Source organism: Acomys minous (assembly GCF_964271855.1).
Source record: "Acomys minous genome assembly, chromosome: 16".
Classification (NCBI taxonomy): Eukaryota; Metazoa; Chordata; class Mammalia; order Rodentia; family Muridae; genus Acomys; species Acomys minous.
In genome coordinates, this window is record NC_140498.1 from 65,696,210 (window position 1) to 65,716,475 (window position 20,266).

General features: G+C 50.1%; 1 protein-coding gene across 3 annotated transcripts in view; it reads right to left on the reverse strand.

The window, feature by feature from the left end:
* Window positions 1-11,429: 11,429 nt before the first annotated feature.
* GRID2IP (Grid2 interacting protein) overlaps window positions 11,430-20,266 on the reverse strand; it is a gene marked incomplete at its 5' end in the record, with an annotated part of 37,914 nt that continues 29,077 nt past the window's right edge. For 2 of the 3 annotated variants that reach the window (XM_084763898.1, XM_084763897.1), the window contains 9 exons: window positions 11,432-12,378; window positions 12,589-12,753; window positions 14,881-14,999; window positions 15,098-15,227; window positions 15,691-15,777; window positions 15,863-16,018; window positions 16,284-16,480; window positions 17,008-17,085; window positions 17,775-17,862. In XM_084763898.1, coding sequence (XP_084620024.1) covers window positions 12,307-12,378; window positions 12,589-12,753; window positions 14,881-14,999; window positions 15,098-15,227; window positions 15,691-15,777; window positions 15,863-16,018; window positions 16,284-16,480; window positions 17,008-17,085; window positions 17,775-17,862 — 1,092 coding nt within the window. In that variant the 3' untranslated portion in view covers window positions 11,432-12,306. Of the gene's footprint in view, window positions 12,379-12,588; window positions 12,754-14,880; window positions 15,000-15,097; window positions 15,228-15,690; window positions 15,778-15,862; window positions 16,019-16,283; window positions 16,481-17,007; window positions 17,086-17,774; window positions 17,863-20,266 lie in introns of all 3 variants that reach the window. The other variant, XM_084763899.1, reaches the window with a different exon arrangement.

Genomic DNA, 20,266 nt, shown 5'->3' on the forward strand with positions numbered 1-20,266 from the left:
GCGCGGGGCAGCCTGGGAGAGCGGGCGGCCGCCGGGGCCACGCCCCTGCCACGCCCCTTAAAGGGCTCCGCAGCCGCGAGCAACCGGACCCTACAATCCCGCGTGGGGCTGCCAACCGAGGACCCAGAGTCCTCCGCAGTTTCCGTCTCCAGGGTTTCCGCCCCGGGTGCCAGCGATTTCCTCTTTTTTTTTTTTTTTTTTTTAAAGTTTTGAAATGATACTTAATTGTGAGGATTATCATTTGTTTTCCTCCCCTGCTAAGGCAGCAAGGGGTATCTCTCTCTCTTAGGGGCATTGTGAGGGTAGTAAGCACAGTTAAAAATCTCTGCAATTAGGAACGCAGGCTTCTCTTGTAGAGGACCCAAGTTCGATTCCCAGCATTTACATAGGGCAGCTTACAATGCTTGTAACACCAGCTCCAGGGAATTCGATGCCTCTGGCCACTGAGGGCATTTGCACTTACTAACGTGCACATACCCACACACAAGCTAATACATTTTAAATAATAAAAATACCTGCTAACATCTATTAATTTTTTTTATTAAAAATTACATTTAAAAAATTACTTTAGGGCTAGAGAGATGGACCAGTAGTTAAAAGCACTTGCTGTTCTTTCAGAAGACCTGATTTTGAGTCCCAGCACACAGAACCAGAGGCTCCCAACAGCCAGGAACTCCAGGTCGAGGGAAATCTAACACCTCTGACCTTCATGCGCACTCACACACAACTGAAATAAAAGTTAACCTTTAAACATACATTTATTTGTGGATGTGGGTGGGCACATGCGATGAGACAAATTATCAGGCTTGGGGACACGTTCCTTTAACCACTGAGCAAGCCCACCCCTTCTTTTATCTTTCCTCTTCCTCCTTTTCCTCTTCTTTCTTTTTGCTTTTGTACACGTGTTCACGTGTGTGCGCACGTGTGTGCTTTGAGGCCAGGGACTGATGACTGGGGCCCTCTGGGTCACTTCACACCTTACATGTTGAAGCAGGGCGTCGCACTTGAACCCAGAGCTTGCTGATTTGGCTAGTCTAGACAGCCAGAGTGCTGAGGGGATCCCCTGTCTTTACTCCCCAAGCTTTACTACAGACCGTGGCATTTTATGTGGGTGTCAGAGATTTGGACCCTGTTTGTCACAGACTCTTTTCTTTGGCAGTCTCTTTTGGATTTACAGTGCTTCTTGTTTGCCATTTAAGGGGAAATTTAAAGAGTTAAAGTACGAGGCTGGAAAGATAATCAAGTGTGCAAAGTTCCTGGGTAGGGTGCTTACGACACACACACACACACACACACACACACACACACACGAGGTCTGGAGTTCAATCCCCAGCTCTGGATACGTCAGCTCCCCAGCCCCACTATTAATACATACAATAATATTAATTGATACACAGCAGAAAGGAGCTGGTCAAGCCGGGTGTGGTGGCGCACTCCTTTAATCCCAGCACTCGGGAGGCAGAGGCAGGCAGGTTGATGTGAGTTCGAGGCCAGCCTGGTCTACAAAAGTAAGTCCAGGACAGCCAGGGCTACACAGAGAGACCCTGTCTTGAAAAACAAACAAACAAACAAACAAAATAAAAGAAAGAAAGATGAGAAGAAAGGAGCTGGACAGTCATTCCTTCTCTTGCCCTTTCCTTCCTTCCTTTCTTTCGTTTTGTTTATCCTTGACTGGCCTGAATTCACAGAGATCCACCTGCCTCTGCTTCCTAGACACACTGGGCAGTGGCTTCTTCTCCATCTCCTTCTTCTTTGGCCAAAAAAGTTTTTTTCAGACAAGGTCTCATGTCACCCAGGCTGGCATCACTCTTAATAATATGACTTGAGAGCCGGGCATTGTGGTGAATGCCTTTAACCCCCTAACACTTGCATGGCAGAGGCAAGCAGACCTCTGAGTTCGAGGCCAGCCTGGTCTATCGAGTGAGTTCTAGGACAGCCTGGGCTACACAGAAAAACCCTGTCTTGGAAAAAACAAAAACAAAACAAACAAAAAGTAATAATATGCCTTGAATGTTGGGATCATAGCAGAACCTCTACCCCAACCCCGACACACCCACCTGGTTTATGTGGTTTGGGCCGGAAACCCCGAGCCTCATAAATGCTAAATAGGGTGGCTTGGAGAGTAGATTTGGTTTTGTTTCGTTGATGCTGCTTTAAGAAGAAAGTCTAAGACATTTGGCAGCGACTCATAAGATTTGTATGTGAATTTCACTGGGCTCAAGTTACACACAGTGTTCAAGTATGTGACTCAGACTGTACCGTGGCTTATAAATAAAGGTCGCCGGATGTGGTGGCACACACGCCTTTAATCCCAGCACTCAGGAGGCAGAGGCAGGCAGATCGCTGTGAGTTCGAGGCCAGCTTGGTCTACAGAGTGAGTTCAGGACTGTTGCCCAGAGAAACCCTGTCTTGAAAAACCAAAATAATAATAATAATAATAATAATAATAATAATAATAATAATAATAATAATAATAATAATAAAAAATAAAGATCTTGAAAAAAAGATCTTCAATGATTTTGGGGGAAAATGCTATATAAGCACTCTGCCAATTGAGCCACATCGCTGGTCCCCGGTTGTTTCCTTGAGCAACTTGGTAGCCCTTGCTTTACTAGGGCTTTGGTTTGGTTGACTAAGCAATTACTGAGCACCTGCTGTATGGCGAGGCTGAAAACAGCTGCACCAACAGGAAGGAAACTGATGACGAGATCTGCATTGGGGTGACACCTGGTGGCTGAACCCTGGGCGTGTGTAGATTTGCCAAGGGAGGGCAAACAGCAGCCCGGCTTAAAGGTCAGGATAGATAAGGAGACGAGGTTCTCGTGGCTTCCTGTGTGGGAAAGTGGTAGGCTTAGGGAACTGACAGCAGAGAAAGCCGTCTAGGTCATGGCCGGGTGCTCGGAGGACACACGTAACAGGCGAGACAGGAGCTCAGGAAAGCCTGACTCTGAGGGAGGGGAGAGGGGAGAAGGCGTCACCCACTGGGATCTAGAACCTACCTTTAGGGGCAATAGAGAGAAATGGCAGATAGAGACAGGGGACAGTGATCTATGTATGTCACTGGTGGACTGATGGTGGTACAAATGAAAAACGTAGCTTTTAGGGCTAGCAAGATGGCTCAGCAGGTAAGGGTGCTTGCTACCAAGTCTGCCGACATGAGTTCGATCCCCCGAAGAGATAGATACACGATGAAGGGGGAAAACTGGCTCCTGCAAGTTGTCCTTCACACATATGCTCTCATGCACACGTGCATACATATATGCACACATGCATCAACTTTTAAAAGGAGGAGGAAACTGCTAGATGGCTCAGAGGGTAGAGATGACTGCTGCCACATCTGATGATCCGAGTTCAATTCTCCAGACCCACGTGATGAAAGGAGAGAGAACCTGTTGCCATAAGCCACCCTTTGACAGCCACACAAGTGACTTGTGGGTGGTCACACACACACACACACACAAACACACACACACACACACACACACACACATGCAATACAACTTTCAATAAAATAACCGGGGCATGGCGGCACATGCCTTTAATTCTAGCACTCAGGAAGCAGAGGCAGGTGGATCTCTCTGAGTGCGAGGCCAGCCTGATCTACAGAGTCCAGCACAGGGAAACCCTGTCTCAAAAAAAGCCATGTGACCTCCAATAAGCGCTTTCCTTCATAAGCTGCTTTTGGTCATGATCTCTATCATAGTGATAGAAAGTGAACTGGGACACCCTCCCCCAAAAATGAATAAAATAAAATAAAATAAAATTTTTTTTTGGCTTTTTGAGACAGGATTTCTCTGTGTAGCCTTGCCTGTCCTGGACTCACCAGGCTGGCCTCAGACTCACAGCGATCCACCTGTTTCTGCCTCCCGAGTGCTGGGATTAAAGGCGTGCGCCACCACACCAGGCCAAAATAAAGTAATTTTAAAGGTTAAAAAAAAAAAATCCATTTAGAGGATTTGGATTTCCACAGACAAGAGTTTTGGATCCAGAAATTTCCACGATTTTCCGGACTTTTATTTGTTAAAAAGGAGATCACAAAATCCACCTCAGAGGATTGTGAAAAAGAAACTGAAATGGAATCTGTAAACACATGAAGTTCACTACTTACTAGACATCAGCTGGGGTCACCGTGGGGAAAGGAGTAAGATAATTCCTGGCGCACAAGTGACTGCACCCACACTTCATCATTTGGGGAAAGAACTGGGGTGGGAGACACATACTGGCTCAAACACAGGACAGCGCACTGCTTTGGGGGCAGAGCCTCTATAAGATAGGAAATTAAACTCAGGGATACTGGGCCCATACGGTGTCTATGCCCAGCATTGTATGTGGCACCTGTCAAGAGTATTGGCAGGTAGATTTATGAATAAAGAGTGCGTGTTGGAAACACTGAAGGTCTGTCCAGAGCCAGCCTAGGTCAAGAAATTAACATTTTTACAGTTGACAGAGAATGTGGCGGCTTTGAAGCTATTAAATCCAGAAGTGTATTTCAGGCACAGGTAGACCCAGGGGCAAAGAGATGCACATAGCCATCTGCTCTTGTCTTTTGGCCTGATCCCAAGGACTCTCCGCAGGGTCCCACCCCTTGTACACACACCACACACACAGAGAAAGGGAACGTCCCCGCTTCAAACTGTCAGGCCTTGAGTCTTGAACTGCCTTTAGACACCCAGCCGATATGAGAGGGTGGAGACTGTTCAGTTCTATGGCCTGGGAGGAGAGGAAGGGATAATATTCCAAAAGAAAGCAGGGGCGTTTCTGGACAGAAAGGTGAGTGGTTGCAGCCAGGCACAGCTCATGTTGCCCTCTGTAGTATGTGCAGAAGAGACAATCAGGTAAGAGGTGACACAAAAGTCATCTGGTGACGCTCTGGAGTGATGCTGGATTCAGCCAGCATTGGGGCCGTGTGGAATTTTTTTTTTACTTTGTTTCGTCTTTGTTGCTGTTGGGTTGTTGGGTTTTGTTGTTATTGTTGTTTGTTTTGCTTTGGTTTTGGTTTTTCAAGATAGGGTTTCTCTGTTACACAGAGCCCTGGCTGTCCTGGACTCTCTTTGTAGACCAGGCTGGTCTTGAACTCACAGAGATCCGCCTGCCTCTGCCTCCCGAGTGCTGGGATTAAAGGTGTGCGCCATCACATCGGCTTGTTGTTGTTTTAAATGTGTTAATAATGAATTCTTTTACTTATTTGTGTGTGCGCGCGCAGGCGTGTGAGTGCATGTGCACGTATGTGTATACATATACTGCTGTGCTGTGCTGTACATGTAGAGGTCAGTTCTCTGCTTTCCACCATGTGGGCCCCAGGGATGAAACTCAGGTCCTCAGGCTTAGCAGCAAGCCCTCTTTACCCACTGAGCCACCTCGCCAGCTCTGTTGTTTTGGGATAGGGGCTCCTGTGTAGCCTATGCTAGCCTCAAACTCACCATGTAGCCAAGAAGAATCTTAAAACTCCTGCCTCCACCTCCTCAGTGCTGGGATTACAGGCATGCACCACTACGCCCCATTTATGCAGTGCTAGGAGTCGAACCCAGGGCTTCAAGCATGCCAGGCAAGCACTCAACCAACTGAGCTATAGCCCCAGCCGTGACTTTCTGTGTTTTTGCTTATTTGTTCCCTTGCGCTCTTACCTCATTTATTTAAAAAAAAAAAAAGATGGCAGCTTTTGGGCATAGGAGGAGCTACCCCCTGAGGCTGCCCCTGCTCTTTCTATCAAAGCTCCAGGTGTGGGAGTGAGCCCTGCACAACTGGCAAAACTCCTTACCTGACTCACCTCATGGCAGAGGTGTGAGGGCATCCATTGAGCCTGGCTCGGATCGGCATGGGCCAGGTCACCAAACCTTGAGCACAAAGTGATTGTCTGTCCCCGACACCACCCCCTGCTTCCACCCCAATGATTGTTTTTTGTTTGTTTGTTTGTTTGTTTCCGAGACAGGGTTTCTCTGTGTAGCCTTGACTATCCTGGACCTGCTTTGTAGACCAGGCTGGCCTCACTCGAACTCACAGGGACCCACCTGCCTCTGCCTCCCAAGTGCTGGGATTAAAAGCGTGCACCACCACCGCCTGGCATGATTGTCCTTTTCAGCCATTTTGAGTTAAGTTTTTTCCCAAGTACTTGGCGGGTAGGGCAGGAAGATCCCAGGCTCTCGGCCTGCATGGACTCTAAGTGAATGAATTCAAGGCCAGCCTAGGTAACTTAACGAGACTCTGTCTCAAAATTTAAAATTTGAAAGACACTGGGGATAGAGGTTAGCGGGAGAGCACTTGCTGAGAATCCACTAGTGACAGTCCCACCCCGAGAATACACACGGTGAAATAAAAGAGCTGACTTCCTGAGGGTGCCCTCTGGCCTCTGCTTGCCTCCGTAGTGGATGCTACCTAATAAATAAATAAATGTAAAAAAAAAATTTTTTTTTTCCAAACAGAATCCTTTAGTGAGGGGCTGTGGGGCGGGACTCAGCAGCGGAGCACCTGCCTGCCATGTCCAGCACCTTGGGCTCAATCCCCAGTAACGTAGGGGGAAAAAAAAATTAGGTCAAGGTCAATTTGTTACACTGCACTGCTGTAGTGAAATGATAGCAGCTACAAGGCGTTTTTTAGGAGGAACCCTAGCAAGTGCTTGGCTTATCAAACTGCCACCTAAAGGCTGGATCTTTGGGCAAGAGCCACATGCTTCTAAGGTCAGGAAAATGCTACGGAGTTCTAACTGGGGATCTTGCCTGGTGGAGTCTATAATCTGTGGGTGTCACAGAGATTTAATTTTATTATGTATCTTTATGTTTTTGCAGTTCTGGAAATTGGAGATTGAACGTTGGTGCCTGATGCATTCTAGGGAAGCACTCTGCCACTAACTACATCGCCTGCCTCTTCTTCCTGTTTAGTTTTTATTTCAGGGACAGTCTCAATGAGTTACTCCAGCGGGCCTCACATTTTCTGGCCCCCTGCTTCACCCTTTTGAGTAAACCTGACTACTACTACTACTACTACTTTCATCTTCTCCTTCCTCCTCCTCTTCTTCTTCCTCTTCCTCCTCTTCTTCTTCCTTTTCTTCTTCTCCTCCTCCTCTTCCTATTCTTTCTTTTGAGACAGGATTTCTCTGTGTAGCCTTGGCTGTCTTGGAACTCACTCTATCGACCAGGCTGGCCTCGAACTCAGAGATCTGCCTGCCTGTTTCTTAAGTGCTATTATTAAAGGCTTAATTACCTTCAATTGGTTGATTTATTTAAAATGTCTTATGAATTCTATTTTATTGTTCTGTTTTTTGTTTTTTGATTTTTCAAGACAGAGTTTCTCTATGTAGCCTTGGCTATCCTCAAATTCACTTTGTAGACTAGGCTGGCCTCGAACTCAGAGATCCACCTGCCTCTGCCCTCTGAGTGCTGGGATTAAAGGCGTGCACTACCACGCCTGGTATAAACTGTGAGTTCTAATTCCAGATCTATCATAGATTTTATTTTTGTTTTTCAAGACAGGGCTTCTCTGTGTGTAGGCTTGGCTTTCCTGGAACTCACTCGAACTCACAGAGATCCGCCTGCCTCTGCCTCCCGAGTGCTGGGATTAAAGGCGTGCGCCACCACATTTAAAAAAAAATGTATTATACTTTATATATTTGTGCATTTTTGCCTGTGTGTACGTGTGAATAGGTCAGAGGACAATTTGTCCTTGCTTTCTGTCCCATGGACATCCTGCAGATCAAACGTAAATCATCAGGTTTAGTGGCCAACATCTTTACCCACTGAGCCATCTCTCCTGGCCTACAACATGGATCAAACCTTTTAAATTCAGGTTTATTTATTTAATTTTATATGTATGAATGTTTTACCTGCATGAACGTATATGCATGTATGGCGTCCGTGGAGGTCAGGAAATGGTATCAGAAGATCCGCCAAACAAACAAACAAACAAACACAACCAACCCGGAGTTTGTGAGAGCCACCACGTGGTGAAATTCAAAACCCAGTCCTCTACAAAAGGAACAAAGAGGTGGTTCTAAGCTGGACCGTCTCTCCAGTCTCGCAGTATATATGTTTATGTGTATGGGTATTTTACCTGTATGTATGTCTATGCACCAACCAGTGTTCAGTGCCTCTGGAGGCCACAAGAGGGAGTCAGATAGCCTGGAACTGGAATTAATAATTGGTTGTGAGCTACCATGAGTGCTGGGAACTGAATCTAAGTCCTCTGGAAGAGCAGCCAGTGTTCTGAAAAACCAAAGCCCTCTCCAACTGCTGCCCCCTCTCCCCCTGCCAACGAGGGTTGTGTGACACCCATGCTTAGGGACACAGGTAGCATGTACTGTGCACAAGTTGTGCCACTAGGAAAACGTGTATGCTGCCTAGCCAGGTTCCTCCTTCACATGTGCATCTTGGTTGAGATGTTTTCATGGGATGGGTGGGCATAAGAAAGGAATAAGGAAAGAACATACACTCAAGACAAGGACTCTGGCCGGGCGATGGTGGCGCACGCCTTTAATCCCAGCACTCAGGAGGCAGAGGCAGGCGGATCGCTGTGAGTTCAAGGCCAGCCTGGTCTACAAAGTGAATCTAGGACAGCCAAGGCTACAGAAACCCTGTCTCGAAAAACCAAAAAAAAAAAAAAAAAAAAAAAAGACAAGGACTCTAGAAGACTCTGAAATACCACCAAATGTGGGCTGGGATTTGGCTCAGTAGAATGTTTCCTAGCATGTGTAAAGCCCTGGCTCTCACGCCCAGCACTGTATAAACCCTTTGTAGTGGTGCACGCCTGTAATCCCAGCCCCACGGAGGTGGAGGCAGGAGGATCGCATCAAGGTCATCTTCTACATAGAGTCTGGGAGCCACCCAGTCTACATAAGACTCTATCTAAAAGAAAGGAAAAGAAACAAGAAAAGGAAAAAAAAAAAAAAAAAAAAGGAGAGGAGGCTGGAGAGATGGCTCAGAAGTTAAGAGCACTGTCTGTTCTTCCAGAGGTCCTGAGTTCAATTCCCAGCAACCACATGGTGGCTCACAACCATCTATAATGCAATCTGGTGCCCTCTTCTGGTATGCGGGCAGAGTACTGTATATATAATAAATAAATCTTAATAGAAGAAGAAGAAGAGGAGGAGAAGGAGGAGGAGAGGCAGTACAGTTGTAGTGCACGCCTTTAATCCCAGCACTCGGGAGGCAGAGGCAGGCGGATCGCTGTGAGTTCGAGGCCAGCCTGGTCTACAAAGTAAGTGCAGGACAGCCAAGGCTACACAGAGAAACCCTGTCTCGAAGAAGAAGGAGGAGGAGGAGAAAAAGGAGGAGGAAGAGGAGAAGGGAAATAAAGAGTTCCAAGTTCTGTCCATCAACAGATCAACAGCATTGATTATTTGATTTTAGTGGAAGAAAAAAAAATCCGAGGGGCTGAAGAGATAGTTCAGAATTATGAATGCTCACTTTACACCCATCTCTTCCTCCTGTTCCAGGACATTTAATTCCTTCTTCTGGCCTCTGAGGACACAACATTCATGTGGAAAAGTCCACCCACGGATGCACTCATACACATATAATTAATTGCTTAAAATCCAAGATTTAAAAAGAGAGAGAGAGGGGCTGGAGACATGGCTCAGAGGGTAAGAGCACTGACTGCTCTTCCAAAGGTCATGAGTTCAATTCCCAGCAACCACATGTTGGCTCACAACCATCTATAATGAAATCTGTATACATAATAAATAAATAAATCTTGAGATTGAGAGAGAGAGAGAGAGAGAGAGAGAGAGAGAGAGAGAGAGAGAGAAATTCAAGATACAGATTGAAAGCCCGTTCATACTTTTCCTGGAGAAAAAATCAAGTGAAGGGCTGGCATTGGTAGTTCATACTTTAAAATTCCAACATGCAGGAGGCTGGGGCAGGAGGCTGCCACAAGTCTGAGGCTAGCCTGAGCTACAGACACCCTGTCTTCATAAAATAATGATATAAATTAAAAGTCAACAACACTGGGCTTTGTGGTAGATGGTTATAATCCCAGAAACTGGGAGGTAGAGGCAAGAAGATTCAGAGTTCGAGGACAGCCTAGGGTACACGAGACGTTGTCTCAATAAAGAAAAAAAAAAACCCCAGCAACAAGGGATGGGGGGGGGGTAGCATGGTGGTAGAATACTTACTTAGCATGCACAGGGCCTGGGGTTTGAATGCCAGCAATATAAAATAGGTTTAATTTAAAAACGTAAAAACAGCCAGCAAGATGGCTATCTCCCCAGGTAAAGGCACTTGCGCCCAAGTGCAAAAGGCATCCCCTGACTTCCACACTGTGACACACACACCTGTGCATATATATTTAGGAGAGAGAAGACCCAAAGAGAAACAAAAAGGCAGCGGGTGTACCTATCGCATCTTGTTGAGCTCAGGGCACCGAACACAAACAATGAAAGTTCTGTTCATCCCCCACGCAGGCCCCAAGGCATCACATCCTCGACTTACACCCTGCTGCCTTAGGGATCCCCAGGCTTACACCCTGCTGCCTTAGGGATCCCCAGGCTTACACCCTGCTGCCTTGGGGATCCTATCTGCCCCAGATTGTGACATCTGCTCACACAACCTGTTCCACTGAACATCATCTCTGTCCCTATCTAGCCGTTCCACATGTCTTTTTATTTCCCCCCCCCTAACCTTCAAGATTCCCATCCATCTCCCAACGGCTCCACCTGGACTCTGAGCCTCTGTGACTATAACCTCTCAGTGCTCAGGGCCACCAAGATGGCTCAGCGGGTAAGGACCCTCGTTGTCAAGCCTGATGACCTAATTTCCATATCCAGGACCCACCTGGTAGGGGGAGAGCGGCAACTCAGGTAAGCTATCTGCTGCCCTCCACGTGTTCTGTGTACACTCCTCCCATCCCACTTCACACATATTTAGAAACCAAGATCTCTCAATTTTGCCTGAGCCAGGAGGTGCGGGCCTGCCATTCCAGCTATTGGGCAGGCTAAGGTAGAAGAGGACTTAAAAGTTCAAGGCCTGGCCAGGCATGGTGGCGCACTACAATCCCAGCACTCGGGAGGCAGAGGTAGGCGGATCTTCATGAGTTCGAGGTCAGCCTGGTCTACAAAGTGAGTTCAGGACAGCCAAGGCTACACAGAGAAACCCTGTCTCCAAAAAAACCAAACCAAAAAAAAAAAAAAAAGTTCAAGCCTACCTAGATTACAGACAAGTTCAAGGTCAGCCTGAGCTACTAAGATGTGTCTCAAAAAGAGAGAGAGAGATCTGGGGGTGTATCTCAGTACCAGAGTGCTTACTTAGTATGTTCAAGGCCCTTGGTACCATAATGCCAGCACTGGGGCGGCCTGGACAAAAGTATAATGTTGAGTTGGAGGCCAGCCTGGGCTACATTGTGAATTGAAAGCCCTATCTATTATATAGTGAAACTTACGAGACAGAAAAAGAGAGTGAGACACACACACACACACACACACACACACACACACACACACACACGCACAGAATTTGGAGCATGGTGGCACATGCCTATAATCCGACACTTGGGAGGTAGAGGCAGGAAGCTCAGAAGTTCAAGGTTATCCTTGACATAGTGAATTTGAGGCCAGCCTGAGCTACATGGGACCCTGTCTCTCAAAAATAAAATAAAATAAATTCATAAAAGAAAACAAAACCTAGATCCAGTGGTCTGATAACAGTGTCTCTTTCCCCTGCAGTCCTTCTCAATATTCCACTCTGTTTTCTCTCCTGTCCCCTGCTGCCACAGAGCCAATTGTGGCCTCTATAACCCCTGCCTCACAGTGTTCATCTTGCCTGCCCTCGGTCCTCCAGTGGCCGGCCTGGATCTTGCAAGCTGTCTGGTGCTGGCTTAGTGGATTTCATCCCAGAGTGTGTATCTCTGGTCTGGAGCCCGCTCCAGCCGACTCAGAAAGTAGCTCTGTGCATCCCCGAAAGCATGCTCCCACCAAGGCACAGGCAACTGCTCCAAGCCAGCAGCCACTTCGCAATGTACCCTCAGGTGGGGCATCCCCTGACACACAGCAGCATTTTATTTCACCATAGTGAGCATCGAGGTGGGGTGTGTGGCCACGGGAAGCCTGGCAGGCTGTCTGCGGGGGCGGAGGGGGGGCGGGGGCCGCGGGGGGGCGGGGCGGGGGCGGGGCAGGAACCAAGGAGGATGGGTAAACGAGGGCCAGGCGGAGCTCAGCAGCTGAGGTAGCTGGAGACACGTGGCTGCGGCCCCCACCTCACCCAAGCCCCTTCCTGCAGCCAAGAGACAGGATCAAGTACCCTGGGCTTTGCGACATCCCTCAGGGGTGCAGCCTCCAGCCTTGGTCTCCGTGCTCAGACTGCAGAAGATGTTCGGTGGCAGCTATCACCAGGCCAGGGGTGAAACCATCCCGGAGCTGCGTGGGCCATCCCCCGCCTGCAGGTCGCTGAGAGCTCTCTGGAGATGGGGGAGGGAGTGGTCAGTGGTCCCAGCATGGCTGACACCCTTCCTGTCCGTTCTTTGCGGATGGCTGGGGCTGGGGCTGGGGCTGAGGCTCCACCCCACCAGAGACAGGGAAAATGCCACTCACTGGTACCCTTTCCCAGCCGCATGCTCTCCTGGCCCCACCTCCCTTCAGGGGCCCCTCCAGCCTTCACCTTGGCTCACCTCAAATTTGCTCATGAATTCTGAAAAGATGCCAAAGAAGGCCTCTGAGGTAGTGGCCTTGGAGTCCTCTCCGAAGAAGGCTAGTGCCTTTCCTAGCTCTTCCATGGCCTCCCGCTGTAGCCCGTCCAATGCTCGCAGAGCTGGCTGCGCTGTTTCCAGAAAGGACTACAGGACCTTGGTTAAGGAAACAGCCCCTTGGTGCTCTACCCTCTTTGGCTGGACTGTGACCCCAGGTAGCCTTAGCTGCTACACTCCTTGTCTGCTGTTGCAATCTTCTTTGGTGTGCCCTAACCCTCAAGCCAACCCTTTCCACACTCACCCCTGTCACGGGTCCCAGGCCACCAGCCCTTGACTTCGTGCCTAATTAATTTACGTTCTGTACAGCCTCTGACTGCCCTCGCTCTCTCCACAAGGGGGCGCTATCCTCTTTGGATTCTGCTTAGTACTTTCTTGATGCTTGTTCTTCCTTGGTTGATGTTTGCTTTGTTGTTGTTATTGGTTTGTTTTGGTTTAGACAGTAACTTCTCTTTATGCAATCCAGGTTGACCATGAGCTCTGGCTCCTTCTACCTCAGCAGGCTGAGTGCTGGGATTCCAGGTCTGAGCCCCGCTTCTGCCCACTTCCCAGACCACTCGCTTGGACCAGCCCTGTCTGTCTGACACTTCGCTTTACGTGTTTCTTTGAGACAGGATTTCTTGTAACCCAGGCTGGCTGGGGAACCAGCTAAAAATCTGAGGATGACTTTGAATTCCTGATCTGTCTACCTCTCTACTTCTTAGTACATGTGTGTAATATGACAGCAGGCTCCCCCTCCCCCCTGCCTCTCTTTCTGGTTTTTAGAGATCTCTTTTTTCCACTCTCTTGTCTTTTTTTTCCTTTTCTTTTTCTTTTGAGAAAGGGTTTCTTTGTGTACCCCTGGCTGTCCCAAAACTCACTCTGTAGACCAGGCTGGCCTCGAACTCACAGCGATCCGCCTGCCTCTGCCTCCCGAGTGCTGGGATTAAGGGTGTGCGCCACCACTGCCCAGCTCTATCTTTTTTCTTAATTACCTCCCTTTCCCCCCTGCGCCCCCAATAGCTTTTGTTATTAACCGAAACAGTTCGAATGCTCATTGCTTCTGTCCTCTTGTTCCCTCTATGGTCCTCCAAGACTTAAGACAGGATCTGACACACTGTAAGTCTTGGGAAGGTCTCGGTGGCCCTGATTCAAAGTGTGCATTCCAGTGGGAGAGCAATTATTCAGCATGAGAAGGCTCTGGATTCAACGTCCCCAGCGCCTCACTCGCCTCGCTGGCCGCACTTCTCCTGTCTCTTATGATTTAAATCTGGGCCCCACCATTCTTTAAGATAGATAGCTGTCATCACATCAGTGACTTTGGGGACCATGGGTAGGGGCTGGCAGCGGGGATCTGCGGTCCCAGACTCTCGGGAGGACAAGACCAGAGAACATGGAAGTTCAAGGCTTGCTTGGGCTATAGAGTGAGTCTGAGGTCAGCCCGGGCAGCCTAGAGAGACTCTGTCTCAAAAGAATAATGAGATGGGGAGGAAAATGGCACACAGCTCAGTGGTGGAACTCTTGCCTAGAATGTCCACCGTCCTGAGTACAATTTCAGCATGGAAAAAAAATAATAAAGCAGGTAAATAGCAAAAAGAGTGCTGTAGATGTGGCTCAGTGATAAAGCCTCAGCTTAGAATCCTCAGTGAGGGGCTGGGGTGTGGCTCAGTGGTAGAGCCCCTGCCTAGAATCCCCCAGTGAGGGGCTGGGGTGTGGCTCAGTGGTAGAGCCCCTGCCTAGAATCCCCCAGTGAGGGGCTAGGGGTGTGGCTCAGTGGTAGAGCCCCTGCCTAGAATCCCCCAGTGAGGGGCTGGGGTGTGGCTCAGTGGTAGAGCACCTGCCTAGAATCCCCCAGTGAGGGGCTGGGGTGTGGCTCAGTGGTAGAGCACCTGCCTAGAATCCCCCAGTGAGGGGCTGGGGACATGGCTTGCCAGTGGCATACTTGTTGGGACTCCTCTAGCCATGGGCTGGCAGCAGGGCTCAATAGTTGAACAGATGCCCATATCCCTGAGGCCCTGGGTTCAATTCTCAGTGTCACCCATGCAGAAAAGACCTCCACCCTCAGCTAGAGAAGACCTATACCTCACCTTTGCATAGGCACCTGGCCTCTAAATAACGCAGGATGGACCCCCTCCCAGGACCCCTGGGCACACACTAACGTCTGCCTGGAATTTCTGCAAGAGGCCACGCCATCCCGGAGCCCAGCCTCATGCTGGGGACAGGTTGATTAGAGGATACAGCCATGACCACAGCAAACCTGTCCTCACTGGAGGGGGACATGCTCTGACAGGCCACCTGAATCTCACTGACAGTGCCATGGAGGTCGGCCAGGTCACCAATCAGGGCTCGTTGGTTCACTGCACATGTAAAGAAAGGAGCAAAGTCTTACGGGGGCTGCACTGCCAGGCTCAGGGCAGCACGCCCCTGCCTCCCTCACCCATTTACCCAGCCCTACCTTTGGCAGCCAGGGGCACAGTGGGCAGGTCCTGAGCAAAGCCCAGGAGCTCAGGGAAGTGCTGGCTTAGCGATTTGGCAAGGATGTGGAGAAAGGTGGACTTCCCATCCACTGTCTTGGTGGAGTTGAGCTGCAAGGGATTCCCAGCACAGATGCACCTTGAAGTGTCGTCCCCCCCACCCCCGCCCACTAGACTTCCGGTCACATAACACCAGTTTTTTTTTTTCCTGTATTCCCAGAATTCTGAGCCTTTGATACTCTTTCCAACTTCCCTCCCTACTCCACTTTTCCAGATCCTAGAGCTAGGCTTAAAAAAAAAAAAAAAGGGACCGTTCATATTCCTACCCTTTGCTGAGTCACATCTGGGCCTATGGGCCCACGAAGTTCTTCCCCTGGGTCGGGGAGAAGCTTCGTGGCTATGATGTTTTCTTCTTCCCTGATAGAACATTTTTTGTTATATGAGCCAGCATCTTATTTAGCCCGTGCTAGAACTCCGGATCCTCCTGCCTCAACCTTCTAAATGCTGGGATTACAGGAGTATGCCTTGATCTCCAAGCCTGGCAGTTAGAGCAAGTGACTGCTGGGATCTCTACCTCCGTCAGGAAGTTGATCTTGAAGCCGGTGGTCTTGTTCGTCTTGGGCTGTCCATCGTTGAGATAGTTACCCATGGCCAACACAAACTGTGGGAAGAAAAGATGGGGTGGTCGGGGTCCAGGCGCTCACCCCACCCTAACCCCATCTGTAGGGATGAAGAAGCGGTCTGACCTCCAGGATCTTGGCGAGTTTCCGGCTGTTTTTGAGCTCCAGGGACGCCTGGCGCAGGCACTCGAGGCTGCCTCGTATCTCTTCTGTCTTTTCCTGTAAGGTGGCCTGGAAGTGTAGACTGCGCAGGCGGGTCTTGTATTCGGGAACCGACAGCATCTGCCGGAAAGTCAGGGGTTAGGATTCACTGATCCTCAGCCAGGACCTTCCGCCCAGCCCAGCTGGGTACCCCCTTAGGAACACTTAGCACAACCCTAAAGGGGCACTCTCATCCCGTGTGCCTTGGCCTCGGATGGGAACAGGCGATCAAAGGATTTAAACTGGGACTCAGAGGCCAGGGGCCAGTCCTCAAGGGACAGAAGCCAACTTCTGACTGCAGAGGGAGCCGGGGCGAAGGAACCCTTGTGGGGGCTGGTCTTAGCACCTGCAGGACGAACTGGTCTGGCTCACTGAGGCGGCCCGGAGCCTCACGGAAAGCCTGGTAGCGCTGCTCCTCATCGGCATCTGGAGCGAAGAGCAGCAGCTGCGCCAGATGCGCGGGCTCCAGGCGCCGGGGCTCCATGCTCATGAGCACCTGCCGCAGCTCACCAGGGGTCAGCTTCAGGTGAGCTAGGAGGATGGCTGTGGGGCGGAGCACCAAGGTGAGACGGGGGCGGGGCCCGGGAAGAGGGCGGGGCCAAATGAAGGGGTGGGGCCTCAGGGAAGGGGTAGAGTGCAGCAACGGCACGGGAGGCGGGGCCTGAGGGAAGTGCCTAGCATAGAAAGACGTAGCACGGGAGTAGCTGGAGACTAGGGGGTCTTAGAGACTGACAGGTGAGGGGCGGGACCCCAAAAAACAGATACCTGGAAGATGGGTGGAACCTGTGAGCGGGGAGAGGAACTAGGGAGGGATAATGTAATCGATAATGTAATTGAAGGCGGGGCCGGAGCCAAGGAACCCATAGTGGTAGGCGTGGCCAATAGAGGGTGCATTGACACTGAATCCAGGTTGCAGGGGCGGCATGTGTGGGGGGTCTTGCCTCCCTGAGAACCTGCCTTCATCTAGTAGGGTGACAGGTCCCTGGCCCCACATCTTAATTTTGATTTCCCACCCCTTTGCGGGTCTTAGCTTTTGTGGCCCTGAGGGCGGGGTCCCAAAGGCTTCTCACAGGTATTGTAGGCCTTCTTGTGAGACAAGATCTCCACCACTTCCTTCTTCCTGAAGGGCTCGGGGCCGGGCACTGGCTCTGGAAGGGAAACTGTACGGTTTAATACGGAATGGGAGGCTGGACTAAGGCTGCCGTGGCAGGGCCAAGGGAGAGAGGTGTGGCCACAACCGGAGGTCAAGGGCCCTCTTCCCGGCATGCGGCATGCATCACCTTAACTACATCAGATCCAGGCATCCAAACTCCCCCTCATTCCTAAGCCTTTCAGACGTGGACCCCTCCCCCCCAGCCTAAGGCATTTAGCACACGGCTGGTCTGACCCCACACTGCTGTCCCCCCTTAAGCCCTCCCCCCCAACCCACTACCCCCACCCCTCGCACCCTTCAGACTGAAGAAGGAAGGACCAACAACTTCCTGAGTCTGTGCTTCATATAAGAACTGACTACTGATTACTTAGGATGAGAAGACGCAGATGCCTTCTGCTCGCTCTATCCTGGCTTTGTGACTTTGTGCAAACTCCTAGCCTCTTTGGGCCTCCTCATTAAGAAGCAGAAGTTGTCCCAGGATCTGTCAAGGGATTCACACATGCAGAGGGGCTTCGGAGTTTGGAGACAGGATAGCAATGAGACCACTCTCTGGGGACTGGGAGCTAGAGTGTGTCCCGAAGGCAGCAGGCAGGGTGGCTTGCTGGTGTGGCCCTGGGTGTGTCCCGAAGGCAGCAGGCGACAGTGTGGCTTGCTGGCACGGCCCAGGGCCGTCAGGTCACTCACTTGAAGGCTTCTGGGTGCCGAAGTGGAGCTCCAGGTCCAAGTACTTCACCATGTCACTCAGTTTATCATAGTCAGAGTCTTCCCCCAGCTGCAAGGGATCATGGGAAATGTTCAGAGCAGGAAGAGCCTAGGCAGCTAGCCTGCCTTTGTCTTCTGAGAGCCATCTGGTGCTCTCCCAAAGCGTCAGAGGCCAAGAGGTCCAAGAGGAGTGCTCAGAAAACACTAAATAGAAGCTGGATGTGTGACGCACGCTTTTAATCTCAGAACTCAGGGGGCAGGGGTTCCCTGTGAGTTCCAGGACAGCCTGGTCTACACAGTGTGACCTTGTCTCAAAAAAAAAAAAAAAAAAGGAAGGAAGGAGGAAAGGAAGAAAGGAAGGCTACAAATAGGGCTGGAGAGATGGCTCAGCAGTTAAGAATTCCTGCTGCTCTTGCAGAGGACCTGAGTTTGGTTTCCAGCACCCACATCAGACAGCTCACACCTGCTGGTAATTCCAGCTCCAGCGTACCTGATGCCCCCCATCTGGTCTCCAAGGGCAACATGAGTATGTGCTCATATCCACAAGCACACGTATAATTTTTTGAAAGGAAAGAAATGCTGCATGGTCCACGTTCTAAGCTAAGAGACTGGCTCCCCATCCATGATGGCGGTCATTCTTGGAAACTCTATACTTGAGGAAGGAGGCTGGAACAGGAGAAGATGCTGTTGACAACCAAGAGGTCTTGAAGAGAGATCTGAGGGGTCTGCCCTTTTTTTTTTTTTAAGATTTATTTATTATTCTCTGCAGTGTTCTGTCTGCATGTACACCTGCAGGCCAGAAGAGGGCATCAGATCACATTATAGATGGTTGTGAGGCACCATGTGGTTGCTGGGAATTGAACTCAGGACCTCTGGAAGAACAGTCAGTGGTCTTAACCTCTAGCCCCGTCTGCCCTGTTTTAAAGCCTCCTTTTGTGTGTGTCTGGTGTATGCGCACGTGCGTGGCAATGTGTTGCACATGTGCATGAGGCCAGTGGTAGGCTTCAGGGGTCTGTCCTGCTCCACCTTTACTTTTTAAAACATGGGAGCTGGGGATTTGAACTCAGGGCCTCATGCTTGCGCAGTAAGTGCTCTTACTAAGGTATCTCTTTTGGTCCATCTAAACCTAGAGCTCTACCAATTGGCTAAGTTAGTTCTCCAGTGAGCTTCAGGGATCTGTCGGTTTTCACTGTCCTCAGCACTGGGGTCGCTGATGTCCAGCATGTCCAGATTTTTGCAGGGATGCAGGGGTCCGAACTCAGGTCCTGATGCTGGCACTACCCACTGAGCAATCTCCCAGCACTCTTCTACCCACTTTTTGATATTAAGGACTTGCTATATAGCCCAGGCAGGCCTCGAACTCATAATCCTCCCTCCTCAACCTACTGAGTGCTGGGTGACTGGTGTGTGCTATCACACCCTGCTTGAGGGTTTCCTTCACAGGAAATGGGTTCATCCCGAACTGCCTTAGGCAGGAGGAGCTGGTGCTGGGGCAGCTGAAGCTGTGATAGGCTAGGGGCTGGAAGCTGGACCAAAGAGCTGGGATGGTTTATGCAGGAGGTGACCATGAGGCACTTGGACAAGGGGTGAGGATGGGGGTAGTTGCTGAGGGAAATATGCTAAAGGGAGAGAGACAAGTGGAGAAATGGGCTCAAAGTAAGGCTGCTGGGCAAGGCTGCCTGGCAGGGTGGGTGGCCGGGTGTGTTCAGCCTTGGTGACCAGGAGTATGACACTGGGGAGCAAGCTTGTGGACTCATCTCAGGACTGTAGGAATATGGTTTCCCGGAACCCAAGATAAGAGGCTTCCCTTCTCTTTGAGACAGGTAGCCAAGGCTGGCCTCAAATTCACTGTATAGACAAGGATGACCTTGAACTTCTGATCCTCCTGCCTCCGCCTCCCACGTGTTGGGATTACAGGCGTGGAGTTTGCTGCCTGATTTCTGTCCTGAGAGTGGAACCCAGGGCCTTGAGCATCAGAAGCAAACTCTCTACTGTTGAGTTATACCCCTAGTCCCAGGCCCTGAGAAGAGGAGAATCTTGCTATGTAGCCCAGGCTAGCCTCAGAGCAGGCCCCTTGCCTCAGCCTCCTAAGTGCTGGGACTACAGGTATGAGCCACTATACCTGCCTTACCTGGTCATATTTAAAGGAAAAGTTGAGCTGGATGTAGCGGCTCATCCCTATAATCCCAGCACTTTGGCGGGATGGGGGGTGTGAGGCAGGAGGATTGCTATGAGTTTAAAAATAAATAAATAAAAGAATCTAAGAGAACCAGTCTGGCCTCAAGAGTGATGGGTTTTGCAAGAGAGTAGGGTGGTATTTTCAGAACTCCCCACTGTGCTTTTTGGCTTGGGGACACCTTCGTCACTTCTCTGCTCAGAGTGAGGACCAAGGAATATTCTAGTTGATGTCAGAAGAGACCAGGAAAAGGTGAGATGGCCCAGCAGCTAAAGATGCTTTCACCAGTTTGATGACC